General features: G+C 56.7%; 3 protein-coding genes across 3 annotated transcripts in view; 1 reads left to right on the top strand and 2 right to left on the bottom strand.

Moving 5' to 3' along the window:
• Positions 1-2,870, bottom strand: part of TMEM185A (transmembrane protein 185A) — a 36,207-nt gene extending 33,337 nt beyond the window's left edge. Inside the window, exon 1 of the mRNA XM_057538704.1 lies at positions 2,706-2,870. Coding sequence (XP_057394687.1) covers positions 2,706-2,743 — 38 coding nt within the window. The 5' untranslated portion in view covers positions 2,744-2,870. The remainder of the gene's footprint in view (positions 1-2,705) is intronic.
• A 9,776-nt stretch (positions 2,871-12,646) lies between these two features.
• On the bottom strand, positions 12,647-13,668 carry LOC130706324 (melanoma-associated antigen 10-like). The gene is made up of 2 exons (XM_057537714.1): positions 13,602-13,668; positions 12,647-13,527 (listed from the first exon to the last, which is right to left on the bottom strand). Exons 1-2 carry the CDS (start codon positions 13,630-13,632, stop codon positions 12,647-12,649), a joined length of 912 nt encoding a protein of 303 aa, XP_057393697.1. The 5' UTR covers positions 13,633-13,668.
• Positions 13,669-18,961: 5,293 nt separating this feature from the next.
• LOC103021153 (melanoma-associated antigen 10-like) lies at positions 18,962-19,762 on the top strand. Its single transcript, XM_007179022.2, has one exon. The coding sequence runs from the start codon at positions 18,962-18,964 to the stop codon at positions 19,760-19,762; it is 801 nt and encodes a 266-aa protein (XP_007179084.2).
• The last annotated feature ends 8,070 nt before the right edge of the window (positions 19,763-27,832 follow it).

The raw sequence follows: 27,832 nt of genomic DNA, 5'->3' as shown, positions 1-27,832 counted from the left end.
AGGAAGGCAGTGACTCTGGAGAGTGAGTCGTTCGTTCATTCATTCATTCATCCATCCATCCCACAAATACTTTTTGAGCCAGGTACTATTCCAGGTATGCAGGCTACCATAACACGCAGAGTCATGGCCCTGCCCCCATGGAGCTCAGAGTTTCATAGGGGAGACAGGCATTAGTCAAACAAGCACACAGACAAATACAAGGGTACAGATGAGTGTACGATGGAGGAACACAGCACACCACACAGACTGTACAAACAGGGCTCAGTGCGCTGGGCAGGGAAGTCAGAAAAGCTGCCCTCAGCAAGCAACAAGTGAGCTGAGATCTCAAGGAGAAACAGAAGCTAACAAGGTAAGGAGGAGAGGAGGAGAGAGAGGGAAACACTCCCGGCAAAGAGAACAGTGTGTGCTAAGGTGCTGGGCTAGGAGGGAGGTGTTGAACTGGCTCTGAATTCCAGGCGGGGAGCGAGGCAGCGGCACCAAGGTTTGAGGCCCTGGCACAAGGTCTCCTGTCTACAGCCCGCGGTTTGCTCTTCGAGCTGTCTGGAAGGTCCTCCTCAGCATGGAGCAAGACTAAAAACTAAAGAACAATGTCGAAAACGAGGTGTGCCCACAAGACATGACACACCACCAGCTGAGAGCTGGCACCTGCCAACATGAGCTGGCCACCGTCTCAGGAGTCCCCACTGCGAGGAAACACGGCTCTCTCCCACCGACTCAACACGGCATCAGGAAAACGAAAACGAAAACCGCATCCTATAAAAGACCTTCAAACTTTTCAGGGAGATGTGCATCTCAATCCCAATAGAATTAAAGGGTTGATAAGTACGTTGATGTTCACTATAAACCTGTTTAGATACCTGGTATTTAATTGTCATTTTCCTGTGCCAATTTCCGGGGGCGGGGCGGTGGGGGGGGGCGGGGGCAGAAAGAAGCTACTACAGGAAAAAATGGTTAAGGATGTTATCTGGGCAGCACTACTTTGTTTCAGCAAGTGTTAGCCAGTTCCATCACTCCAGGCAGCTGTTTGTGGCTTCGGAATGATCTGTCACCTTGCAAAGTTGTCCTAGAACCTTCTATTTGTAAAGCGCTTTACAATCAATCATTAATTTGGCCTCTCTATCCTGCTGAGAGATTATACTCATTTGGCCTATAAAACAAACAGATAAGTGAGTGGCCCAAGGACACAAAACAATTCAGCTTTCACTTATCTTTCTTATCACCATCGCCAAACAATGTAGATACACAAGGCCTATCCGACTCCGGCACCAGCCCTGCTACCCTGGAGAGCAATCCTCACCCCTAGGAGCAGCAGAGGAAGGCGCTGCAGTCGGTTCTCAGCCACCTGCTCTCAACAAGCCCCTCTATGCAGAGCGCCTTCAAGGCCAACAGTGATAATGACTGCACCGCGATGTGGACACTGGCACTCCAGACTAAACAGAACATGAACTCGGTGGTGCTCCAAGAGGAATAAGAGCACCCAGGAAGTCACAATGGCTCGTACCTTAAAATGTCAGCGTCCCTAAGGAGGCTGCACCCCCAACACACACACGCACTCATCCTCTCTCCCTCCCAAGACACCCCCCACAAGCAGCCTGGAAGGTGGCCTCCGCTGGGCTCCCACAGCACAACACCGCACTGTGCTGTCAATCGTCTATTGGCCTGCCCTTCTCCACCCTCACGCTGGGCCCTCTCAGCAGCTGAAGCAGCCGGCATGGGACCTGACACAGGAAAGGTTTATTGAGTGCGTGCCTTCCACCAGCAAATAAGGGAGCTAGGCACTCCCTTCACAGAGCAGTGGACTTCGGAGACCAGCTAGGCCAACTCCTTATTTTTCAGATGAGCAGAGGATCCCCCAGCTACATACGGCCTGCTCTCCAATCCAGGTCTTTAGGTTCAGTTTAGTTCCACAAACATTTGGTAAGTGCCTACTATGTGTCAGACACAGTGGGAGCTGCGGGGAATAGAGATTTGAACAGGAGACGGTCTCTGCTTTAGGGAGTTCACAGCCTGGGGAGGTAAGAGAGCTACAGAACACTTGGGCAAGTCCAAGGACAGACGCTCGATTCCTTAGCCAGTGTTCCTTCCTCCCGGTCCACTGGCTAGTCCCCATCTGGGAAACAGGACAGCAATATCTGCTTCCTGCAAATCAACTTAGAGTCAAGACTGATGAGAAAACGTGTACGGAAAATTGTCAGGTTTACCCCCCAAAAGCGTTATGTAAGGTCCTGCCATACCCTGACACGGACTCCAAGGATTCAACAGTGTTTCAGACATCAGTTCCACAAAGAAGCACACAAGCGAGGGATGGGCATACGTCCAAGGCAAACCTCAAGGGCTGGGAGGAACTGGAGGAAACAGCTGGGGTGGGGGGTAGGGGTGTCGGGTCAAGTGAACCGGCCCTGGCGCGGGGAACGCATGGCAGGCAGCGGGTGCCAGAAGATGGAGCGGAGAGAGGGAAGTTGGGACAGCGACGAGGGAGGGAGGGCGGGCAAGCGGGGAGGCGCGGGGTTCCCGCGGGGCGGGGACCGCGGCCGGGAGGTTCTAGATGGGGCGGCGGGCCAGGGGCTGAAGGCAGCGGGCGCGGGAGGAGGCAGCGGGCCGGCGCCGAGGCCGACCGGTTTTCCGGGGAGGCTCGGGCAGGCCCCGCCGCCCGCCACAGCATCACGGACGCCGTGCCTCCCCGAGCCGTGCGGGCGGCGCCTCACCTCGGGTTGAAGTCCTGGAAGAGGCCCCTCAGGTTCATGGCGAAGAACTTCACCGCGCCGTCCTCCTCCTCCTCCTCCTCCCCACCCCGCCCCCCGCGCCGCGCAGCCTGCGCGTTACAGCGAGCTCATGGTGCCAGCGCGAGCTGCGTCCCAGTCGTCGTCGCCGCCGCCGCCGCCCCGAGAAACCTGAGCCGCACCTCCCACCCCTCCTTCCGGGCTTCCGTAGGCCGCCGCGCATGCGCCCCGAGCCCCGCCCGGCAGGCCGGAGCAGTGCCGCGAGCGGCGCGCGAGGCCGCTTTCCCGGCTCACGGTGCGCGGAGGCTCCGGCCCCCGGCTCCGCGCCCGGCGGAGGAGACGGCGGGGGCGACGGAGGCTGGAGGGACCGGGAACCCGGGGGAGGGCGCGGAGAGCTGAGCGGGATCGCTGACTCGGCGCAGGCCTGCGGGGAGCGAGCGCGCCGCCGGCGAGTCCCGCGGGGAGGTCTTCGCGGACACCTGTCACCTTGGCCCGCGCTGCCTTCTGGAGGTTTCCTCCAGCGAGAACTGAGCCTTGGGGGTGGTGGCCCCGGGTGACACGTTGCATTTTGGCCATCTCCTCCCAGGCCTTCACCTGTCAAATCTGTCAGCGACTGCGTGTCAACTTCCCTCCCAAGGCCCAGGCCAGCGCGTGGAGATATGCTGGCAGCCCCAAGCTCAGGCTACCCTGCACCAGTCATCTGCCCTCCCTACCGCCTTCCCCTCCTCGGCTGCCTCTCCTCGTTGGCAGCGGACCTGTTCACTGGGTTGGCGGGGGTGAGGGTAGGGGTGCCCAAACTGGAAATGTGGGAGTCATTCTTGCTTTGCTAACCTAGTTCAGAGACTCCTTGCCTCCTGCCCAGACTCTCTGGTCACCTCCCACCCGGCCCAGCTCTGTCTCCACTCTAAGCCATGCTATTTATAACTGCCAGGTTCATTTTCTGTGGGCAAGTCAACATCTTTGAGCCTCATTTTTTCTCCTCTGCAAAATGGAAACGATAAAATCTACTTCCTAAACTTGTTGGGAAGATTCAATGAGCTAGCGTGCATAACACACTGCCTGGTGCACGCTGGGTGCTCAGAGAACGCTGTTGCTATCTGGTGCTTCTTCAGGGGCCTACCTCCTCAAGGAGTCTGTTTACTTTTGGAATTAGAGAGCAGGACAAGCTCACGGCAGGTGGCCTGGTCTACCTCCTTCACTTCGGCTGATTTAAGAGTTTTCCATGAGCACAGCAATACCTTAGACGTTAGTCTGTATCATTATGGATAATAGCTGCATTTTGTAACAATAGCAGAATTTCACAAACGGCAATTTTATAGGACTTAGCCCTGGGGGCAGCTTGAGAAGTTCAAAATTATGGTAGTCATAGTTTGCCATGATGGTATCACCTTTCTTCTGTGAACTTGCAAACATTTCACAAGTAGTAATTAGGTTTCTCAAACCCACTGGGGAGTGGGTATTATTATGTGAGCTGTTTCTAAGGATGCGTAACCTGAATCAAGTTTGTTAGCTGCTGAAGCACCAGAACCCTGTCCCAGAGTTTTGGTCTAGTTCCCCTGCCCATCCTCCAAGCGGAGTCTGGTGTGTACCCCTGAGGAGGCTCCCAATGAACATATAAATACAGAAGAGAAAGCTGAGGCCCAGAGAAGCTTGTATAATGTGCCCTGAGCTGCCCAGCTACTAAGGATGTAGGACATGGGGTCCTGCCGAACCTGCAGCCCATACTCTGCAGAAAAGAGGTACTTGCCAGTGACCAGACTGGCCAGCACCACCTTAATTACTGGTGGCCTCACCCCAAATAGGCATTAAGAGTGAGGTTGTTTGTCAGTTCAGACACTTGAATAACAGACACTGTTGCCCTTTCAAGAGCTTCACAGACAGAGACCAGGCAGGCTGCTCAGGGTCCAGAGCCTCAAGGGCAGGCACTACTTTGGTGAGGTCCTAGGGGGTCCCAGAGCTGACCCACTGCTCTGCAAGCCCGCAGTACCCCCTCAACCCGAGATGACCCGGCCAACTGTCAATGTATTGTTTTGCTCTGACAAGCCAAATTGCCAAGGGAGCATAGAGGCCTGTCCACGAGGACATATGGGAAGAATTGGACTACCCAAGGCTTCCCATCCTCAACCTTCGAAAAGTGGATGAACTTAGACTGCCTCAACTTTACTGGCGGCCCAGCCATGTCCTCTCCTGGTGCTCCCATGGAAATAAGAATCAGAACATCCAGGCGTCCCTCTTGTTCTCTCTCCAACAAGTACAAAAGACCCCGCTGCCCATCTGCTGCCCCCCTCAGACCCCTTGCTCAATGTACCACCCTGGGCAGTGGCCCAAAGCTCCCCTGGCCTGTGTGGACAGATCCATGAGGGGCCTGAACATTGAGGAAGGACCCTGAGCCATGCACAGGATGACACCCTCATCATCTCTAGCTAACCCAGACTGGCCACCAAATGTCAGGGCCACCTTACTTAGAGGTTCCCAACAGTCTTCATACAAAGGCATGGAATGGCTCTGGATTGAAAAGGCACGAGCCCCAGATAAGCCAGAAAGCAGTTGGTGGCTTGTCCAATTCAACATTCATATTGACTCCAATGTGATGGGGTGGAGGGCGGGCTTCTGAAGAGCAGGGCCCTGAAAGGAGAGAATTCCGGTGCCTTCAGACAGTCTGGTCATGGAGGAACTGGGTCAGGGAAGGAAGTGGCTGGGGCCCAGCTCTCCGCGCTGTGCTGCCAGGGCTCCGCCCCCGGGCCACTGCAGCAGCAGAGTGGAGGGGGCATGGAATTAGAGGACTTAGACCAGCTTCACCGCCGCTCCACTGGCGGGAGGGACAGCTGGGAGCCAATCCCTGGCCAGGCCGGGGGGCCTACCCCAGGGTCCCTGGGGGATCAGTTTGACAGCTTCTTCAGCCGGGAGCCTGTGGCTACAGGCTGACCTTCTCTGGACCTGAAACTCTCCACTCTGAGCTCCTGAAAGGCCACACCCTTAGTGCCACCAATGAGAAAATCCCTGGAGTCCCTGGAGTTCCCAAGACTCCACTTACAAGGTGCCTCCCCCCAGCGCTTCCTTAGAGGGCCCTTGTTTCTGGCTACTTTAGCTTCACTTGCTAAGTGCACCGTCTTTCTGGTCCTGAAAGCTCCCTGGCAGTTGGTTGGAGCCTGGCAGGGGGGGTGGCAGAACACAGGGGCTGTGTTTGGGGGCTCAAGGAGCTGGGGGAGGGGCTGGGGTGCAGTGGAAGGGACTGAGGCAGTAAGATCTTTGATTCTGCTTGGATTGCAGCTGCCCCCGTCTTCCTCCAGAGCCCAGAAGGGGCCACCCCTCATTGGGGAGGCTTCCCTCGGGACTTGCAAACTGCAGCTGCTGAGACAAGAGGGAGAGAGGGGCGTCTCAAGGCCCCACTGGCCATCTTGTCACTTGGACCCGGGAGCGGGTGGGTGAGCACCTCTCCTGGCGAAAGCTTCCCAGGAGGAAGGGAGCACAGGCCGTTTCCTGTTAGAAGGCCGATGGGTAGGCGGTGTCTGGGAGCTTAGAGCCACCAGGATGTCCCTGTGCTTCCACTCTGGACCTCTCTTGCCACCAGGGGCTCCAGGAAGGCTTCCCAGGTGGAGAGGGAGGCTCTGGGCCTCTGCGGAGCGACATCTCAGTGAGGCAGCTCCATACGTTTCTCAGAGAGCTAGATTGCTTTGTCACAGTCTCTGGTCTACACTGGGATCCTTTCACCTCCTAAAATGTTTGCTCCAGCCCCATGGACTGCACACCATCCTGCCCTGGCCTCCCTTCAGTCAGCAGGAGGGGGGCTTTCCCGGGCCTCTGTGTCCTGCGGGCTCAGCTCAGGAGGCCCTTGGGCTTCCTGCTACCGCCTGCACCCCTGCAGCGCGGTATACCATAGGTGCGCAGCAAGTGCCCAGGAAATGAATTTGGGAGTCCGACACACCCAAGAGCCCTGCTACCAAGCAGTTGCCCTTCCTCCCAGGCCTCACCCTGGGTCCACCACCTCTGCCGGAATCATGATCTCTGCTTCCTAAGATTCCAGGAGCTGCAGGCATGATCTGTGGGCAGCCGCACCACATTCTCGCAGGGCATGGACATGCTGAGGCTTCTTGAACAAGTTATACCATGTTTACACAGATGTGAGATAGATCATCCATTTCATAACATATTTTAAATGGAAAAAGAAAAAATCCGTCAAGCAATGTCCAAGTAGATCGTAAGACATACACAGATTCAGGAATATTAAAACGTGGGGGAAGGTAGATCTTGGATACGCAGTAATAATAGCCCCTTGGCAATGAGCACCTACATTGGGTCAGGCACTTCATATGCAGGTGACACCTTGTGGCATATTTGTTAGGGGTTAAATTATGCCCCCAAAAAGATATGCTGAAACCCTCATCCCCAGTACCTGCGAGGGAACTTACTGGGAAATAGGGCCTTTGCAGATGTAGTCGAGTTAAGATGAGGTCATTGCAACAATCCCAGTACTGGGCATATACCCTGAGAAAACCGTAATTCAGAAAGAGACATGTACCACAATGTTCATTGCAGCACTATTTACAATCGCCAGGACATGGAAGCAACCTAAGTGTCCATCGACAGATGAATGGATAAAGAAGATGTGGCACATATATACAATGGAATATTACTCAGCCATAAAAGAAACAAAATTGAGTTATTTGCATTGAGGTGGATGGACCTAGAGACTGTCATACACAGTGAAGTAAGTCAGAAAGGGAAAAACAAATACCGTATGCTAACACATATATATGGAATCTAAGAGAAAAAAAAAAGGTCATGAAGAACCTAGGAGTAAGACGAGAATAAAGACACAGACCTACTAGAGAATGGACTTGAGGACACGGGGAGGGGGAAGGGTAAGCTGGGACAAAGTGAGAGAGTGGCATGGACATATATACACTACTAAATGTAAGATAGATAGCTAGTGGGAAGCAGCCGCATAGCACAGGGAGATCAGCTTGGTGCTTTGTGACCACCTAGAGGGGTGGGATAGGGAGGGTGGGAGGGAGACGCAAGAGGGAGGGGATATGGGGATATATATATATGTATTCATTTTGTCATACAGCAGAAACTAACACAACAATGTAAAGCAATTATACTCCAATAAAGATGTTAAAAACAAACAAACAAAAAAAAGATGAGGTCATTAGACTGGGCCTAATCCCATATGACCGGTATCCTTAGAAGAAGAGGGCAAATTGGCCATAGGCATGACCAGAGGGGAGACAGCCATGTGAAAATGAAGGCAGAGACTGGAGTAATCCAGCCATAAACCAGGGAACACTTGGGGACATCACGAGATGGAAGAAAGAAGAAAAACCCTCCTCCAGAGCCATCAGAGGAAGCATGGCCCTGCCAGCACCGTGATGTTTTTCACTTGAGCCTTCAGAAAAGGGAGAGAAGTCGCAACCCCACTGGCGACTTCAATTTGTGTTACCTTGTGGGGCGGCTCCAGGAACCGAACACAATCTCATATCAAGGCTCAGAAGTTGTACTGTTACACTCTCCATTCTACAGATGAGGACGCTGAGAGCCTGACGCCGGACCCTGCCCACGGGGACTCTCCTAAACCCTGTCAAGACGCCACCTCCCCTGAAATGAAGATGAGACCCTGGAGGAGAGGTGGGATCTAGCAGAGAGGGCGTGAGGATGGAGAAGGTTTCATCTGGACGTGGGGGTCCGAGGCACGGCCCTCTGAAGGTGGCTCTTCTGCGCAGGCTTGGGCCCTGCTCTCTCCTTCCACTGCCCACTCTGCTCCCGTCTCTCCCGGCGGCGTGGTGGCCCCACGTTCTCCTGCAGGCTCACTTCCCCGGGCAGACTGGCTGTCAGGCAGGCGGCAAGCCTGCATTCAAAGCACGGGGACCGCCGGGCTGGAGGACTCTCACAGTGTCCTCACGGGCGTGAGTGTCTGTGCCCTTCAGGGCCCTGTGGATGCACCTCCTCTGGATGCTTGAGCGCATGTGGCTTTGCACCCTGCTGCTGTCTTGTGAATGTCCCTTGGCTTCACACCCTGCATCCCGCCACCATCCCAGCCCTGTCCCTGTGCCCAGCCCCGTCCCTGTGCCCAGCCCCAGCTCAGGGACCAAGGACAGGCAAAGGCCCGGGACCCCTTACTTGCTCACGAAGGCCCCTCAAGCAGCAGCCGGCGATGTTTGCCACAGAGGAGGGTAGGCGAGAGGCAGGCAGGAGGTCAGCGCTTTGCCAAGGGGGCTGGAGCTCAGAGCAGACTTTAGCTGGGGCCCGGGAACGGGGGCTTCTCGGGAAACAGGGCCACGGCTGAGACAACTCACACCAGCCCCTCACGGGGCAGGCTCAGGGCACGTAGAGGACGTCAGGCCTTCCCGCTGATGGGCAGGCAGCTCCCGTGTGCTCTGCCCCGCCCTGGTCAGGACTGGCTGGGTGCCGGGCTGGTGTGTGCTCGTCCAGAGTCTACTGGGGAGTGTCCTGCTGCCCCCCTGAAAAGTGCCTCCCGGAATGTCCCTGGGGTGCTCTTGGCGTGTCCCGGCCGCTGCTGCCCTGCCTGCTGCGGCCGTGCCTGGGCTGGCACTGTCCCCCATCAGTCAGTTCACTGCACGAACGGGCACTAGGAATCCCTGCTTTCCCCCGGGAGTGCCCCACGGGGGTCTGGTCCTGGAGCACCCATTTCCTGCTGGGGTCCAGGGCTGCAGCTCACCGGCAGAGGCACCTACTCCCACCGGCCGCCCCCGGCCAGCCCAGGGCAGGTCACATGGGGTCTGGTGGGCGCTGCCCCTTCCCCCTCTCTGGGGCGGCTGACCCTCTTCACAGCCTGCATCACCGGGACCCCAAAGCCCTCTCCTGCCTGGCTCCTTTCCACATCCTCATGCGGGTCTGCGGGTGGCTGGGGCCTGGGGGAGCGTCCTGGGGACCACCCCTGCCATCTGCTGCAGCCTGGCCCTCTGCTCAGACACCCTGATCGGGGACACCAGAGTCCTAGCCGGCTCTGCGCGGGGCTCACAAGACGCCCCTCTGCCTCTCACACTCAGGCTCAAAAACCAAAACCTCACGGTCACATTCAGAAGGCCATCAGTGTACTCAAACATTTGGGCATTACGTAGGGAATGATTTCAAAATAACTCGGAAGCACAGAGATTCGCCCCACATCCACGCGGCCATGATTATCATTTACCAACCACGAGGAGACTCGCCGGGTGGCTGCATCACGTCCTGCCAGCTCCACCCGAAGCATGATATTGGTGGGAGGGGATGCTTCTCTGGCACTTTCAGATAAACACACATGCATGAGGTCATCAGGACCGGGGCCTAAGCGGCTCTCAGTGGGGGGACAGGCAGGGCAGAAGCCAGGCTGCGCAGACCGAGGCCAGGTTCCGGAGAGAGTGGGCGCTGGGCGCAGGAGGGTCACCCCCGGGGGGGACTCGGGGCTGGGCCCCCCGAGGACGCCCCCGACCCCAACAGGGCCATTTGGCAGCTGGCGGCTGCCCTCCTGACAGAGACTCAGCACAGCCCCGCGGGGACGGATGGGTGCAGCTCAGGGACCTAAGGGTGCGGGTGGCTTGGGGGAATTCCCTCCGCGGCCTCCCTGTGGGGCAGCCTCTCTCTGGAACACCTCCAACCCTGCCCAGGGCCTTACAGGCACCGAGTCTGGCATCTCACATCTAAGGGTCAAAGGTGCAGGACTTAAGACCCTGGGGGAGGAAACACAGTGGCCTGTGTCTGTGCTGTCATGCCTTGAGGATGAACCCCCGGCCCCGCTGTGCCTTCTACACAGTTGGCCGTGACAAAAGTGCTTCTGCTCAGAATTCAGTGGCAAAAGGTCATCACATGACCCCTCCTAAGTAAAGAGGACTGGCAGTGCTGTGTCCCCATTTGTGCGGGGAGGAGAGGAAGACAAGATGGGGACGAGCACCTGACGTCTCTCCAAGTCCACACTGCCTAGTAGAGGCTCAACAGAAGCAGCGCTTACCATTTGTGACGACAAAATCCCCTTCTTTTCCGGCAGGAGTGTCTGAACACGTCACATTGGCCTTGAAATTCTCCTCCTTTTCCAAGTGCCCGCCTGCTATGTGGCAGGAGCTTCAAATCCAGGATCGCACGTAACGTTCACGTTGCTCTACGGCGCTCAGCAGGGAGGGCTGCCTCTTTAGCCCCCGGCGCCGTCTGCACCTCCCACTGCAGTGACCTCACAATCTCATTAGGCCCAGAAGTTGCTCCTTCCTTTCGATGCCAGGTCACGGCCCGAACCTGTGGGTCTCTGATGCCGCCACATTTCTGAACCTGCCTGAACCCGGGGACACTGGCGGACATTGCTTCTTTAGTGGCTAGGACTTATTTCTAGTATTATTCTGATCCCAGACTCTGTCCCTCTTTCCTCTGGAAATTCTTTTCTTTTCATGACATCTCAGAGAATTTGCAGCTCCATAGGAAACGGAATAGAAAACCAGCCAAAATTGCTGCTCTGTGTGTTTTACTCCTGGAGGATATATTATTCAATTTGGATGTGTGTGTGTGTCTGTCGGCGGGGAGGGAGGGGTGGTGTTTTCCCCAGCTGGGCGCAGCTCACGCAAAGCTCCCAGGATTCCAGTCACACAGCGACTCCTTTCCACTTTGGCAGCCTCTCTTCGTTCAAACCACCTATTTTCATCCGTTTCATCCCAGTGAAATCTAGACCTTGCTCACAGGTGGCCAAAGTAAACTCCAGGTGACTAAAATAGTCGTTTCAATATAGTTGATAACTGGCTCTCCCAGGGCAGGGAGAGCAGGGCCAGCCCAGGGAATACTGAGCAGTACTTCAGAGCGCAAGATCCTTATTTCTCTGGAAATCCTTGCAGATGGTGGGGATAAAACACCTGCCGCTTCAGTGTGGCCCACCGCAATGCGACAAGAGCCGGCACCCCTTCCTTCCTGCCCCAGGACGGGATTCCTCTCGCCTTTATCCATGATCCAAAAGGACATCTCACAGCCATGTCGCATTTCAGACTTTCCCCCCAAACCCAAGACACACCCTCTGCAGGTCTGGCTGCTGCCACTACCCAGCTCCATCACCATCATCTCCCACAGAAGGAAGCCCCGCTTCCCAAAGGCCCAAACTGCCCTGGCTCGGGGCACTTACACTCCAGGGCTCGCTCCTGGAGCCCCACCGCCTCGTCCCATGTTGACTTGTTCTGTGGGACTTGGGGGACGTCTCACCACCTTACTCATGTGACTGCGGCTCCTAGACCATCCCCCTAGGTGTGGGTGTGTCCTGCTTTTCCTAGCGTTCCCGCTACTAACACAGGCCCTTCCGGAGAGCAGAGGTTCCCTGGAGGTGTGCGGAATAAACAAGCCGGTGGGCAGGGGGCTTATTGACGCAGATTAATCTTCTCCTACTTTCTTAAAATACCCATGCAAATCCAGCTAAACAGAGATAGTTAGTTTTATAGAATGACAGACAAGACAGGGAAGAAGCAAGAACTGGAACTACGATTACTTTTATTTTTCTAATTCTTCCCCCATCTATATTACTGCTAAGTACTTCCACATTTCCAAAAGAGTTCTAATTCTTATTCCCTGTTATCTTGTACACGGTCACAAAATAAACTGGGATATTTCCCAACCTCTCTTACAAAACAGCAAAACTCTTGTTCTTGAACTGGATTAGTACAAATACACGTGGGATCAATGTCATACACAAAGTGAGACACTGAAGCTTGTTTAGTCTTCTATTAAAAGAACCAACATTTGACAAATTCCTAAAGAAAACAGAGATGAAATTCCATGTCATCATACACAACAGGAACCCAAAGATGCTGCACACCGGATTCCCCCGACAGGCCTGGGCCCTCACTACTTAGAAAGCTAACCGCTCCCTCTTCAAACTCAGAGTGAAAGATCAGCCTCCCTTCCTGCCCCACGGGAGAAGCTGCTGGACGTGGGCCTGGAAGGAGCCTGGCTGCTGCTCTGGCTCAGGCCCCCTCTTCCTCATCGCTCACACCCTCTGCACAGAGGGATGGGAAGGACCTGGGATCCAAGGTATTGACCCTGGGCAGATGCTCCAGGACCTGCCACTTGCTGGCCTCTGCGTGGGCCCGGGGACCCCACAGGAACTCATAGCGGGCGGGGTCACAGTGAGGCACCTGCCGGTACTCCAGGTAGCCCTCCTGCACCCACACTTTGGTGAGCAGCTCCCTGGGCTCCCCGTAGATGCAGTGCTCCCTCCTGGCACACACCCCCATCACGCTAAGTGCTACCCAGACCTCCTCCTCAGGGGCAACAAAGTCGTCCTCCAGGAGGATCAGGCCCAGGAGCAACACCAGGAGGCCGGGCTTGGGCATGCTCTGCCCGTCGCTGAGCACTGCATCACAGGTGAGGCCCAGGGTGGGGACCAGGACGTAGGTGCACTCGCGGGGGTCCACCTCCTTCACGTCCACGCCAAACACCAGCTGCATGCACTCGCAAGCTTGGCTGAAGACCACGGGGAAGTGGTCCCGATGGTCACCGAGGACCATATTCAGCATCTCCGCCTTGCAGATCGGCTCCTTGGTGCGATACTTGAGGAGCAGGAACGCCACCAGGTCAGCCATCAGCACAGTAAGTGCCTCCTGGGGCAAGGACTCGGCACAGGCGGAGAAGGAGGGGGCGACGGGGGAGGAGGAGGACGAGGGGGAGGCGGCCTCCTCGCCCGCAGCCCCGAACACCTGCGCCTCCACGGGGCCCTGGGCCTGGACTGGGGCCTGAAGGTCTGCCTCAGGCTGGCGCAGCTCGCTCATCTCGACCAGGGGCCTGATGACTGGGGTCGGGCCGCCGACGGGAGTCTGGGCAGCGGTGACAGGTGGGGACCACGGACCTGGGGGAGAGAGGGGGTGTGAGCGGCCTCGGCGGAGAAACGCACCCTGGGCAGCTTTGACAAAGGCTACTTACAGGGCTCGCCTGGAGGGGTGCCCTCGGGCATCACAGGGGCGCTCCTCCTGGGCGGCCTGTCCCCTGCCAACCTGAAGAAGGAAGCGAGGTGGCCCCTCAGGGTGCAGCCAGCACAGCCCCAGGTACCGACCGGGACTGAGAGGGCTGTGGGGAGGTGCGGTGACTTGGGCCTTGTGGGGTCCCCTGTGTTCTGGGACGGGGAGCCCCTGGGTGCACACTCAGGGCACGCACCTCACCTTGACTCCTGGCGCTGCCTGGGCCTCCTCTGCTCTGTGGCCTGAGGACACGTGCCTCAGACCTGGGCCTTCGCCTCCCGGTTCCTGGAGCCCCTGTAAGAGGAATGGAGGGCGCACCTCGGGTGTAGATTGTGCCACAGCCCTGGGCCCCTCGGTGCTGGCAGGAGGGGTGGGCCGGACTCTGTGAGATCCCCCCAGTTCTGAGTTTGGGGGTGGGTGGTCCCCTCGGGGCTCGCTCGTAGTGCTCACCGTTCCCCTTAAGGGCCTGGACCCTCCCCTTTGCGGGCCTGAGGGGAAACTCACAACAGGACCCCGAGTCTGAACAGAAGGCAGTGAGGGGGCCCCACATGTGGCCGCACCTGCCCAGGGCCTCCCGAGGGTCCGAGGATGGGGACATGCTGGGTCCTCACCTCCTCCTCACATCCTGCCTGGCCTCCCAGCACTGACCACAGCGGCAGGTTTCTGTTCAGGACCCTGTACCAGGGCTGGGGGTGTGCTCAGTCCTCCCTCGGGGTCCTGGGAGTCCACCCTCTGCGGACCTGAAGCCTCACCCCTCACACCAAACACCTGACCTCCCGAGGACCCTGAGCCAGAAGTCAGGAAACATCTCCTCTGCTGACCGTGCTCTGGCGCCTCCAAGACCCCGCGGAAGGGCAAAGGATCCCTCCCTGTGTGGGGGTCTAATGTCCTCGATCCCTCCTTCCTCGGGTGCAGGCTGGACTCTGGGCGGGACCTGGGACTGTCGCGTCTACCAGTGTGACTCCCTGCTCCGTATACCAGTTCTCCAGTCTCTCAGAGACCCGGACGTCAGGAAGACAGGACAGGCCTACTGTGCTCATCCCGCCCCGGGGCCTCCCAGGGCCACCTGCAAGGGCGGGGATCTGCTGGGTCCCTTTTGTCCTCCCTCAGGGTCCCCTCAGTCCTGCCTAAGGGCCCTAACCTTAGTCCACCAGGGACCTGACATTTTACCCTCTGCGCTCATGAGGCCCCGCCCCTTATCCCAGGTCCCCAGCTTCTCTGAGACTCAGATGTCAGGAAGTGCTGCACGTGCTCATCCTGCCCTATGGCCTCCCAGGGCCAACGCTGTTCTGGGGTCCAGGGTCCCCTCAGTCCTCCCTCAGTGCTCTCACCTTGACTGCACGCACGAGCTGGGATTCTGGCCATAGCACACCTGAGACCAGCCACTTATACCTGTTCCTAAGCCTCTCTGAGACCTGGATACGTAAGTCAGGACTTGCTGCCAAGTGCTCATCCCGCCTCACAGCCTCCCAGGGCTGAAAGCAGGGAAGGGTATAAGGGTCAGGGTCTCAGACTGCGGAGCGGGTATAAGGGGCGGGGTCTCAAAGAGGCTAGGCCCGGGTATAAGGGGCGGGGTGTCTGGTGGGCACAGGAGAGCATCCCAGGTCCTGCGTGGAGTCAAGGTGACAGCACTGATGGAGGACTGAGGGGAACATGGACCGCAGAACAGAGTTGCCCCTTGGAGGCCATAGGGCAGGATGAGCACGTGCAGCACCTCCTGACATCCGGGTCTCAGAGAGGCTGGGGAGGGGGTATTAGGGGCGGGGTCTCAGGCGGGCACAGGAGAGAATCCCAGGTCCTGCAAGGAGTCAAGGTGAGGGCCCTGAGGGAGGACTGAGGGGAACCTGGACCCCAGAAGACAATTGGCCGTTGGAGGCCATAGGGTGGGATGAGCACGTGCAGCACCTCCTGACATCCGGGACTCAGAGACGCTGGCAAGGGGATGTAAGGGGCGTGGTCTCAGAGAGGCTGGGGAGGGGGTGTAAGCGGCGGGATGTCTGGTGTGCACGGGAGAGAATCCCACGTCCTGCAAGGAGTCAAGGTGAGGGCCCTGAGCGAGGACTGAGGGGGAAAATGGACCCCAAAACAGTGTGGGCCCTGGGAGGCAACAGGGCGGGATGAGCACGGGCAGCACTTCCTGACATCCGGGCAGCACGTCCTGACATCCGGGTCTCAGAGACGCTGGGGAGGGGGTATAAGGGGCGGGGTCTCTGCTGGGGGGAGGGGAGAATCCCAGGTCCTGCGAGGAGTCAAGGTGAGGGCCCTGAGGGAGGACTGAGGGTAACATGGACCCCAGAACAGAGTGTGGGCCCTGGGAGGCCATAGGACGGGATGAGCACGTGCAGCACCTCCTGACATCCAGGTCTCAGAGACGCTGGGGAGGGTGTGTAAGGTGCGGGGACTCAGAGAGGCTTGGTAGGGGGTGTAAGGGCCGAGGTGTCTGTTGGGCAAGGGAGAGCATCCCAGGTCCTGCGTGGAGTCAAGGTGAGAGCCTTGAGGGAGGACTGAGGGGAAGCTAGGCCCCAGAACAGAGTGGGCCCTGGGAGGCCACAGGGCGGAATGAGCACGTGCAGCACTTCCTGACATCCGGGTCTCAGAGAGGCGGGGGAGGGGGTGTAAGGGGCGGGGACTCAGAGAGGCTGGGGAGGGGGTGTAAGGGGCGGCGTCTCAGAGAGGCTGGGGAGGGGTCATAAGGGGTGGGGTCTCAGGCCAGCACAGGAGAGAATCACAGGTCCTGCGAGGAGTCAAGGTGAGGGCCCTGAGGGAGGACTGCGGGAAACCTGGACCCCAGAACAGACTTGGCCATTGGAGGCCATAGGGCGGGATGAGCACGTGCAGCACCTCCTGACATCCGGGTCTCAGAGAGGCTGGGGAGAGGGCAAAAGGGGTGGGGTCTCAGGCGGGCACAGGAGAGAATCCCAGGTCCTGCGAGGAGTCAAGTTGAGGGCCCTGAGGGAGGACTGAGGGGAACCTGGACCCCAGAACAGACTTGGCCATTGGAGGCCATAGGGTGGGATGAGCACGTGCGGCACCTCCTGACATCCGGGTCTCAGAGACGCTGGGGAGGGGGTGTAAGGGGCGGGGATATTGAGAGGCAGGGGAGGGGGTGTAAGGGGTGGGGAATCAGGCGGGCAGAGGAGATAATCCCAGGTCCTGCAAGGAGTCAAGGTGAGGGCCCTGAGCGAGGACTGAGGGGAACATGGACCCCAGAACAGAGTGGGCCCTGGGAGGCCACAGGGCGGGATGAGCACGTGCAGCACCTCCTGACATCCGGGTCTCAGAGAGGCTGGGGAGAGGGCATAAGGGGTGGGGTCTCAGGCGGGCACAGGAGGGAATCCCAGGTCCTGCGAGGAATCAAGTTGAGGGCCCTGAGGGAGGACTGAGGGGAACATGGACCCCAGAACACAGTGAGCCCTGGGAGGCCATAGGGCGGGATGAGCACGTGCAGCACCTCCTGACATCCGGGTCTCAGAGACGCTGGGGAGGGGGTGTAAGGGGCGGGGTCTCAGAGAGGCTGGGGAGGGGGTGTAAGGGGCGTGGTCTCAGAGAGGCTGGGGAGGCGGTGTAAGGGGCGGGGTCTCAGAGAGGCTGGGGAGGGGGTGTAAAGGGCGGGGTGTCTGGTGGGCACAGGAGAGAATCCCAGGTCCTGCGAGGAGTCAAGGTGAGGGCCCTGAGGGAGGACTGAGGGGAAGCTAGGCCCCAGAACAGAGTGGGCCCTGGGAGGCCATAGGGCGGGATGAGCACGTGCAGCACCTCCTGACATCCGGGTCCCAGAGACGCTGGGGAGGGGGTGAAAGGGGCGGTGACTCAGAGAGGCTGGGTAGGGGGCATAAGGGGTGGGGTCTCAGGCGGGCACAGGAGAGAATCCCAGGTCCTGCGTGGAGTCAAGGTGAGGGCCCTGAGGGAGGACTGAGGGGAACACGGACCCCAGAGCAGAGTGAGCCCTGGGAGGCCATAGGGCGGGATGAGCACGGGCAGCACTTCCTGACATCCGGGCAGCACTTCCTGACATCCGGGTCTCAGAGACGCTGGCGAGGGGGTGTAAGGGGCGGGGTCTCTGCTGGGGGGAGGGGAGAATCCCAGGTCCTGCGAGGAGTCAAGGTGAGGGCCCTGAGGGAGGGGTGAGGGGACCACACCCTCACCACAAAGAGGGGGCCCACAGGAATCCCTCCTGCCAGCCCTGGAAACCCCCGTGGGGCCCGCACGCCAGCCTCCTCATCCAGACGGCTGGTCTCGGCCAGGGGGCCTTGCTCCATGGGACTGGCCTCAGGCCCTGGCAGGGGGCATCGTGAGCACTGGGGAGACCCCTCCTCACAGAGTACTTGGAGCCCAGCCGGCCCTGCCCCCTTTGTCACCCGTGGGTGTCCCAGAATAGGTGGGTACATTGCCCCTCACTTCCTCTTCTGGCGTCTTATGGAGGTGAGGCCTTGGCTGAAGGAGATGGGTCACAGTCAGCAGAGGGAGCTGTCCCAGGCCCTGCAGGGTGTCAAGGTGGAGACTGAGCCGACCGCCCATCGTCCCAGCACAGATGGACCCCACGGCGTTTGGTTGTCCCTTGTGAGCCCTGTTAGCCCCTGGGCACCATGGCCAGATGTGGAGGTCCTCACGCCCTTCTTTTCAGTGCAGGGAATGTGTCTTGAGAATTTTGCCTCAGGACAGCAGACAGAGGGCCCAGGCCCTGCCAGGGGGAAGGGGAGGCCCTGCCCTGAGTGAGCACACAGGGGGCCACCCACACCAGGACAGTGGGAACCTCACAGAGTCCGGCCCACCCCTCCTGCCAGCACCGAGGGGCCCAGGGCTGTGGCACAACCTACACCCGAGGTGCGCCCTCCATTCCTCTTACAGGGGCTCCAGGAACCGGGAGGCGAAGGCCCAGGTCTGAGGCACGTGTCCTCAGGCCACAGAGCAGAGGAGGCCCAGGCAGCGCCAGGAGTCAAGGTGAGGTGCGTGCCCTGAGTGTGCACCCAGGGGCTCCCCGTCCCAGAACACAGCGGACCCCACAAGGCCCAAGTCACCGCACCTCCCCACAGCCCTCTCAGCCCCGGTCGGTACCTGGGGCTGCGCTGGCTACACCCTGAGGGGCCACGTCGCTTCCTTCTTCAGGTTGGCAGGGGACAGGCCGCCCAGGAGGAGCGCCCCTGTGATGCCCGAGGGAACCCCTCCAGGCGAGCCCTGTAAGTAGCCTTTGTCAGAGCTGCCCAGGGTGCGTTTCTCCGCCGAGGCCGCTCACACCCCCTCTCTCCCCCAGGTCCGTGGTCCCCACCTGTCACCCCTGCCCAGACTCCAGTCGGCGGCCCGACCCCAGTCATCAGGCCCCTGGTCGAGATGAGCGAGCTGCGCCAGCCTGAGGCAGACCTTCAGGCCCCAGTCCAGGCCCAGGGCCCCGTGGAGGCGCAGGTGTTCGGGGCTGCGGGCGAGGAGGCCGCCTCCCCCTCGTCCTCCTCCTCCCCCGTCGCCCCCTCCTTCTCCGCCTATGCCGAGTCCTTGCCCCAGGAGGCACTTACTGTGCTGATGGCTGACCTGGTGGCGTTCCTGCTCCTCAAGTATCGCACCAAGGAGCCGATCTGCAAGGCGGAGATGCTGAATATGGTCCTCGGCGACCATCGGGACCACTTCCCCTTGGTCTTCAGCCAAGCTTGCGAGTGCATGCAGCTGGTGTTTGGCGTGGACGTGAAGGAGGTGGACCCCCGCGAGTGCACCTACGTCCTGGTCCCCACCCTGGGCCTCACCTGTGATGCAGTGCTGAGCGACGGGCAGAGCATGCCCAAGGCCGGCCTCCTGGTGATGGTCCTGGGCCTGATCGCCCTGTACGGTGACCGCGCCCCTGAGGAGGAGATCTGGGAAGCACTTAGCGTGATGGGGGTGTATGCAGGGAGGGAGCACTGCATCTACGGGGAGCCCAGGGAGCTGCTCACCAAAGTGTGGGTGCAGGAGGGCTACCTGGAGTACCGGCAGGTGCCCCACTGTGACCCCGCCCGCTACGAGTTCCTGTGGGGTCCCCGGGCCTACGCGGAGGCCAGCAAGTGGCAGGTCCTGGAGTATCTGCTCAGGGCCAGTGGATGGGATCTCCGGTCCTTCCCATCCCTGTCTGCAGAGGGTGTGAGCAATCAGGAAGAGGGGGCCTGAGCCAGAGCAGCAGCCAGGCTCCTTCCAGGCCCACGTCCAGCAGCTTCTCCCGTGGGGCAGGAAGGGAGGCTGATCCTTCGCTCGGAGTTTGAAGAGGGCCCAGGCAGTTGGGGGAACCCGGTGTGCAGCATCTTTGGGTTCCTGTTGTGTATGTTGACATGGAATTTCATCTCTGTTTTCTTTAGGAATTTGTTAAATATTGTTCATTTTAAAAGAAGGCTTAATAAGCTTCGGTATCTAAGTTTATGAATGACATTGATCACACATGTATTTGCACTAATTGTGTTCAACGACAAGAGTTTTGCTATTGTGTAAAGGAAACTGTAAGATTCCCATGTTATTTTGTGATCCTGAACAAGATACCATGGCATTGGAATATGAATCTCTTGGAAATAAAAAAGAACTTTTGAATACAATTGATGAGGTCAAGAAAAAGAGAAATAAAAGTACAAGTTAGTTAATTCTTACTTCTTGTGCCTTCTCATCTGTCATTTTCCAAAACTAATATGCATACATATATGTATATGTAAATATCAGATTAGCATGGTTTACTTAAGAAATAGCTGAAAATTAATCTGAGTCAGTAAGGCCCCTGCTCACTGGCTTGTTTATTCCACAGACCTCCACGGAGCCTCTGCTCTCTGGAAGGGCCTGTGTTAGTAGCGGGGACGCTAGGAAAAGCAGGACACACCCACACCTAGAGGGATGGTCTAGGAGCCGCAGTCACATGAGGAAGGTGGTGAGACGTCCCCCAGGTCCCACAGAACAAGTCAACATGGGACGAGGCGGTGGGGCTCCAGGAGCGGGCCCTGGAGGGTAAGTGCCCCGAGCCAGGGCAGTTTGGGCCTTTGGGAAGCGGGGCTTCCTTCTGTGGGAGGTGATGGTGATGAAGCTGCGTGGTGGCAGCAGCAGGCGTGTAGAGGGCATCTTAGGGGTGAGAAGAAAATCTGAAACGGGACATGCAAATTAGAAGTTCCTCTTCTGTCGTGGATAAATCTTCTGGGGCAGGAAGAGAAGGTGCACTTTGGGCAGAGACCCTCAGAGTCCTGGTTATTCTGCCTGCGCCTAAATACGCGCAACATCTTCCAAATGGGGAGGGGTGAGTGGAGTTTGGTTTGGCTCACAATTTACTCAGCCTTGGGGTATACAGTTGAAGCAGCTTTGGTAACCACCCCCGAATTGTTGGTAGGATTTTAATGGGGAGTCTTCTTTGAAAGTGGCTGCTGGACACTTAAACTGGTGGATCAGCTTTCCTAGGTGGTCAGACCCCAAAGCCTTAGATGAGGAATGGTCATAGAAACCATGGCGGCAAAAACGCCGAGTGAAGCTGAATTCCACACATCTCAGAATCCTCCTTGGAGGTGAAGGATGGCTCCTGTGGATATCCTAGCGGGATGTTACCAAGGAAACTAACTAGCCCTCCTCCCACAGTCTGGTGTCTGGTCCTTGCCCCACAGGAAGGTCGTGGCTGTCCGGGTGCCCAAGGGCACCCGTGCAGGTGCTCAGGCACGTTCCATCGTGTGGCGGCAGCTGAGACTCCCAGGCTGAGATGTGTCCTTGCATGAGGAGGAAGGGCCACATCCTCCGCCTGCTGAGACTACGGGCTTGATTGCAGAGGGAAGGGCAGGAGGTGCTCTGGAGGGAATAGGGGGAGCCCTCCCTGTTGACATTCACAAGAGCCTTGGAAAGTAAATGGGATCTTGTATTAGAAAGTACCCGTCACAGAGTAGTGACTAGAAGTAGTTGCAGGTTCAAGGCACATTTGGCTTTGTCGGAAGCTCCTCCACCTAACGAACGGAATTTTTTTCAACGCAAAGTTATAGCAGCTGCTTTTTGTTGAGCACCTAGTACACAGCATTGCAGGGGAGAGACTCACTCCAAGTCCTGGCCCATATGTTGTCTTCCTCTGCTTCCTGGCAGCTGCCTGCAGGGAATCTGGGATCCTTTATGTAAACCTACAAATATTTTAAAATAAGATGGTGTTTAAATCACTGTTTTAAATACAAAGACAGAAGAAACTTTCCACTTAAATAAAAATAATACATTGGTGCGGAAAAATTGTGGATTGTGGGCAGTGCAGAAGGTGTCCTAGGGGTGGTACATCCAGAGGGACCCAGGAGGGGCCGAGATCCCTGGGAGCAGGGGGCAGGGATGCAGCCTAGGAGCCTGGAGCTGAGCTGCAAGCGAGAACCCCGTGAGGACCCTGCACTCCTCTCACCACTAGCCTCCTTCCGGGGACAAGCCTTCTGTCCCCTTCCCTTCCCCACGTGGTAGGGCCTGGCCAGGTGGAGAGCAGACTCGGGGATGGGGAACTGGCACCTGAGCCTCTCGGGAGAGGAGCCCACAGTGCCCAGGTGGGAACCGCGGCTTATAGGTCAGGAGGACCCTTATCGTGTCTCCTGGGGAAAGCATTCTCACTTTGGGAACCATAGGTCCTGCCAGCCCTGTCAATAGGGCACCAGTAGCCACATGAGGCTGCTGTTGAGTACTGACACGTGGTTAGTGTGTCCCAGGGCCTGGACTTCTACCTTAAAACACTTTAAAGTTAAATGTCAATAGCTAGATGTGCCTAAAGGCTGGACAGCCCAGGTGGGGAACTACAGACCCTAAACTTGGGGGACAGGAAGCACAGCTTCCCGTGTGGGCCAGTGGGAGTGACGGCAAGTGGGGGTCACTCTACCCTCTGGTTCAAGGACCACGTATCCCATCTAGTGGTAGAACAACGACGACAGATGTCGATTGTGTCTGATAACCTGGAGGATGACACCCCATCATCATGGGCTCTCATCTCCAAACGTACACCTCCTGTGTGCTTTGTCGAGGCCATTCCACTGCTCCAGAAGACCCGCAGCTTCGGGAAGGTGTGGGCTGACATTGTGGCTTTGCGTCTCACGGCCACGTGCCCTCCGAACCCCTCGCTTGCTGTACGAGTCCCGGGTGGTCCTGTGAAATATCCTGTGTCGGTCCATCCTGCCTTCTCTAAGCCCTCAGTCAGTGGCACCAGACGAGGCACCGTAAGAAGGAAAGTCAAACCCACATCTAGAATGTGTGATACACATTGCAGTCAAGATGACCCTCTCCCCCTTCAAGGATGGAAGTGAGATGTTGTAATCAACTAACCATAAGTGGTCCATTGATTTCCTTTAGGAATGGTACAACATTGAGGATTCTGCCTTAGTCTCTGTGATAAACATAATATAGTACCCGTATATCTATCTATCTACATATATATCTAACTACCGTATAGAGACGAAACCACAACAAGGTGGGTAGGACGATCAGACTCATGGTATAGTCAAGACCCATATCTTTGGGTGGGCAACAGAGAAACGGTAGGATAGTTACCATTGCAGATATTCTCCCCCAGAAGCGAGGGGTCTGAGCCCCACACTGGGCACCTTAGCCTGGAGGTCATGCACCGGGACCGCACGCTCAGAGAACATTTGGCTTTTAAGGTGAGCGAGTCTTACTTTCACGAGAGCCAGACAGCGGTAGGAGGTAGAAACTCCCCTCTTAAAGTACGCACACCAAATCTCACCTGCTCCAAGACCCTGTGCAGAAGCAGTAATTTGAAAGAGTCTCCGTCAGACCCACCTGCTCATCACAGATAGCCTCCTGCGGAGGAAGTAAGTGGCTGGAGCTGACCCTGGGGCATGGATACTGGTGGCAGCCATGTGGAGGCGCCCGTTGTAGCACAAGGACGCTCGTGCTGGCAAGTGCCATTTTGGAGGCCTCCCTCTAGCTTATTGGCAAGGGGACTCAGCCATGCCCACCAGCCTGTTGGCATCAGGACTGGGAAGCCTCAGGCCAAGCCGCTAGGTGAGCATGGGCACAGCTCCACCACCAGCAGGCCAGCTGCTTTAGGACCCTCTGAGCCCCAGCCTACCAGGACCTGGCCTGCCACCAGAGCGCCCAGGAGGTTGCTCCAGCCGCCTGTGTGGGCGAACAAGCCCCGGGACCCTCCGCCCTGCAGCCAGCTGTCCAGACCCTGCCCCACCCACCAGCAGGCCGACACCAACTTCAGCAACCCCAGGGCTCGGCAGCCAGAGACCCTGGGCCCAGGTCTGCCTACCAGCCGGCTGGCACCTCTTCCAGCACGCCAGGCTCTGTAACCAGAGACCCCAGGAAACAGCTCCATCCACCAGTGGTCTGACACTAGCCCCAGGATCGGGCTGTACGCACCAGGGAGCAGGAACCAGCCCCAGGACCACTGTAGCCCTGCAGCCTGCCATGTCAGATCTAAGCCCACCCCCCAGCAGGCCAGCAGCAGACCTGGGACCCCCTAGGCCCTGGATTTCCAGACCAGCAGGCCAACACCTGCTTCAGGGCACCCTGGACCCCGCCACCAGCTATGTCACGAAAGAGCCCCAGCCAACAGCAGGCTGACACTAGATTTGAGAACCCTTGGCCCTGTAACCCCCCATCCCAGAACACTGCTCCACCCACCAGTGGGCCAGCACCAGGCCTGGGACCAGCCAGGTCTCGGCAGCCAGACACCTCCTGCCCCAGCCCCGGCCACCAGTGATCAGCAGCCTCTGCACAAGGCAAGGCCCGGCAACCAAGCAGACCAGGGGCCAGCCATGCCTACCAGGCTGCCCACGCCAGTCAGCCTGCCACAGCAGAAGGGACCACGCGGTCCCCATAGGGGGGCAACACGAGAGCATAGAGCTCTGGTGACAAAAGGGCAGTGGACTGCTGGGATGCATAGGTCGTCTCCTTCAACACACCACTCCTCCTAGACCAAGAGATATAACCAGCCTGCCAAATACAGAAGAGTAAAAAGAGAGAATTAGGGAAAATGGGGGTGGGGGGAGAGAGGAATATGGTCCAAATGAAGGAATAAGATAAAACCCCAGAAGAAGGACCAAGTGAAATGGAGAAAGCAATCTACACAATAAAGAGTGCAAGGTAATGATCATAAAGATGCTGAGAGAATTTGGGAGAAGAATGGGTGAACACAGCGAGACGCTTAACAAAGTGTTAGAAAATATAACAAAGAGCCATACAGAGCTGAAGAATACAAGAGCTGAAATGAAAAATACACTAGAAGGTACCAAGAGCATATTAGATGATGCCGAGGAACACGTCACCCAGCTGGAAGGCAGAGTAGTGGAAATCACTCAAGCTGAACAGATAAAAGAAAAAAGAATTTTAAAAAATGAGGACAGTTTAAGAGACCTCTGAGACAACATCCAACACACTAACAGTTGCATTATAGGGGTCCCAGAAGGAGAAGAGAGAGAGGAAGGGTCAGAGAACATAATGGAATATGAAATAGCTGAAAAGTTGCCTATCCTGGGAAAGGAAACAGACGTCCAGGTCCAGGAAGCAGCCAGAGTCCCAAGCAGGATCAACCCACAGAGGACCACATCCAGACCCACTGTAATTCAAATGGCCAAAATTAAAGATAAAGAGGGAATATTAAAGCATCAAGGGAAAAGCAATAAGTTACTGACAAGGGAAATTCCATTAGGCCATCAGCTGCCTTCTCAGCAGAAATGCTGCAGGCCAAAGGGAGGGGCACCATATTTCAAAAACGCTGAAAGGAAAAACCCTACACCCAAGAACGCTCTACCCCGAAAGCCTGCTGTTCACATGTGAAGGCGTGATCAAAAGTTCTGCAGAAAAGCACAACTAAAGGAGGGCAGCACCATGAAACCAGCTTTTCAAGAAATTTTAAAGGGACTTCTCGAAGCTGTAAAGAAAAGGCCACAGTTGGAAATATGAAAATTACGAGGGAAAATGTCATTGTTCAAACAAATGTACAGTAAACGTAGAGGAAGCGTGCAGGAAGGGCACATGACAGAAGTAGTAAAACCATCTGTATCCCCAAAAAGTAGATGAGGGATATGCAAAGCAAAAGGATACATGATATCCAAACCGTTAAGCATGGGGGAGGAAGTACAAGGCAGTGTTGTGAAAAATGCATTTGAATTTAAGAAATCAGCAACTTAAAATAACCATATGTACAGAAACTATATATATATATATACACACACACACACACACACACACACACACCCCATACGTACATACACATATATAAACATACAGCATATACATATATATATATATATATATATATATATATATGCTTGTGTATGTATGCATACATATATCCACACATATTGAAACATACAGTAATGTGAAATGTTAGAAGCATTCTTGTGAGGGACAAGTCCTGGAAATATTTTATCACCTCTAATTTTTGAAACTGCACTGCAATAGGGAGCCAGAGCTATGAATCTCAAAATAAAGAAGAAATACGTAAACGGAAAAGAACTAGTATTTCGTGTTACCACATGATCAACTATCTCGCAAATTCAAAGGAAGGTGCCCATGGAATACTCAAATGAATAAGGGATTTCAGAAAAATAGAGGATGGAAGGTCACCACCGCCAAATCAAGAGCCTTGCCGTGCAAGAGCAATAACTATTTAGAACATGTATTAGAAAATGCCTCATTTTAAAACGGCAATAAATTTTAAAAGTTACCTAAGAAGACGCCTAACAAATATGTAGACGAGGTCTTTATGGAGACATTATACAAGTTTACTGGAAGACTCAGGTTCAAGGGTTCCTAAATAAAAAAGCAGCATAGCATACCCAATGATGGGAAACGGTATACGGCGACCATGTCGATCCTCCTTGTTTATAGATTTACAGAATTAGTGCTATAACTTTATCTGCCAAGATGACAGTCAGTTTTGAGCTTCTGTCTTCTGTTCCCATGATAAATCCTAGAAAACTATAGGAGGGAGAATGAAAGAAACTATATCTATCTATATGTAGATATAAAATATATCTATATAGATATAGATATATAGATAGAAAACAGATATATAGATATAGACGGAAATAAAATGTTCTCTCACCTTGGCTCCTGAGGGGAGCCAAAGTGAGGAGCAGCGGGAGGACTGCGGGGCTCCTGGGACCCAGATCACGGTTGGAAGGTGGGTTGTCCCTGCCTTCAGCCCTGGGAGGCCCTAGGGCGGCATGAGCACACGTCCGGACTTCAACATCCGGGTCCCACAGAGACTGGGGACTTGTGGTGAGGGGTGGCGCCTCAGGTGGGCAGAAGAGAAGCCTAGGGCCTAGCAGGACAGAAACGGAGGACCCTGAGGGAAGACTAACGGGACCCTGGACCCCAGAACAAAGTCGGCCCTGGAAGGCCAAAGTGTGAGATGAGCTCTTGCAGCACTACCTGACATCCTGGACTCAGAAAGGCTGGGGAAGGGGTGTAAGGGGCGGGGTCTCAGAGAGGCTGGGGAGGGGGTGTAAGGGGCGGGGTCTCAGAGAGGCTGGGGAGGGGGTGTAAGGGGGGGAGATTCTGAGAGGCTGGGGAGGGGGTGTAAGGGGCGGGGATTCTGAGAGGCTGGGGAGGGGGTGTAAGGGGTGGGGTCTCAGGCGGGCACAGGAGAGAATCCCAGGTCCTGAAAGGAGTCAAGGTGAGAGCCCTGAGGGAGGACTGAGGGGAACATGGACCCCAGAACAGTGTGGGCCCTGTGAGGCCACAGGGCGGGATGAGGACGTGCAGCACTTCCTGACATCCGGGTCTCAGAGACGCTGGGGAGGGGGTGTAAGGGGCGGGGTCTCAGTGAGGCTACGGAGAGGGCATAAGGGGTGGGGTCTCAGGGGGGCACAGGAGAGAATTCCAGGTCCTGCAAGGAGTCAAGGTGAGGGCCCTGAGGGAAGACTGAGGGGAACATGGATCCCAGAACAGTGTGGGCCCAGGGAGGCCATAGGGTGGGATGAGCACGTGCAGCACCTCCTGACATCCGGGTCTTAGAGACGCTGGGGAGGGGGTGTAAGGGGCGGGGTCTCAGAGAGGCTGGGGAGGGGGTGTAAGTGGCGGGGTGTCTGGTGGGCCCGGGAGAGAATCCCAGGTCCTGCGTGGAGTCATGGTGAGAGCATTGAGGGAGGACTGAGGGGAAGCTAGGCCGCAGAACAGAGTGGGCCCTGGGAGGCCATAGGGAGGGATGAGCACGTGCAGCACTTCCTGACATCCGGGTCTTAGAGACGCTGGGGAGGGAGTGTAAGGGGCGGGGTCTCAGAGAGGCTGGGGAGGGGG

Source organism: Balaenoptera acutorostrata, chromosome X (assembly GCF_949987535.1).
Source record: "Balaenoptera acutorostrata chromosome X, mBalAcu1.1, whole genome shotgun sequence".
NCBI lineage: Eukaryota > Metazoa > Chordata > Mammalia > Artiodactyla > Balaenopteridae > Balaenoptera > Balaenoptera acutorostrata.
Note: the sequence above shows the minus strand (reverse complement) of the source record. Positions and strands in the feature narration are given on the sequence as shown.

Coding starts and splice junctions, on each gene's coding strand:
- LOC130706324 (XM_057537714.1), bottom strand. CDS start 13,632: ATGCCCGAGGGCACCCCTCCAGGCGAGCCCT. Junction 13,528..13,601: donor CACCCCTCCAGGCGAGCCCT/GTAAGTAGCCTT, acceptor TCTCTCCCCCAG/GTCCGTGGTCCCCACCTGTC.
- LOC103021153 (XM_007179022.2), top strand. CDS start 18,962: ATGAGCGAGCTGCGCCAGCCTGAGGCAGACCTTCAGGCCCCAGTCCAG.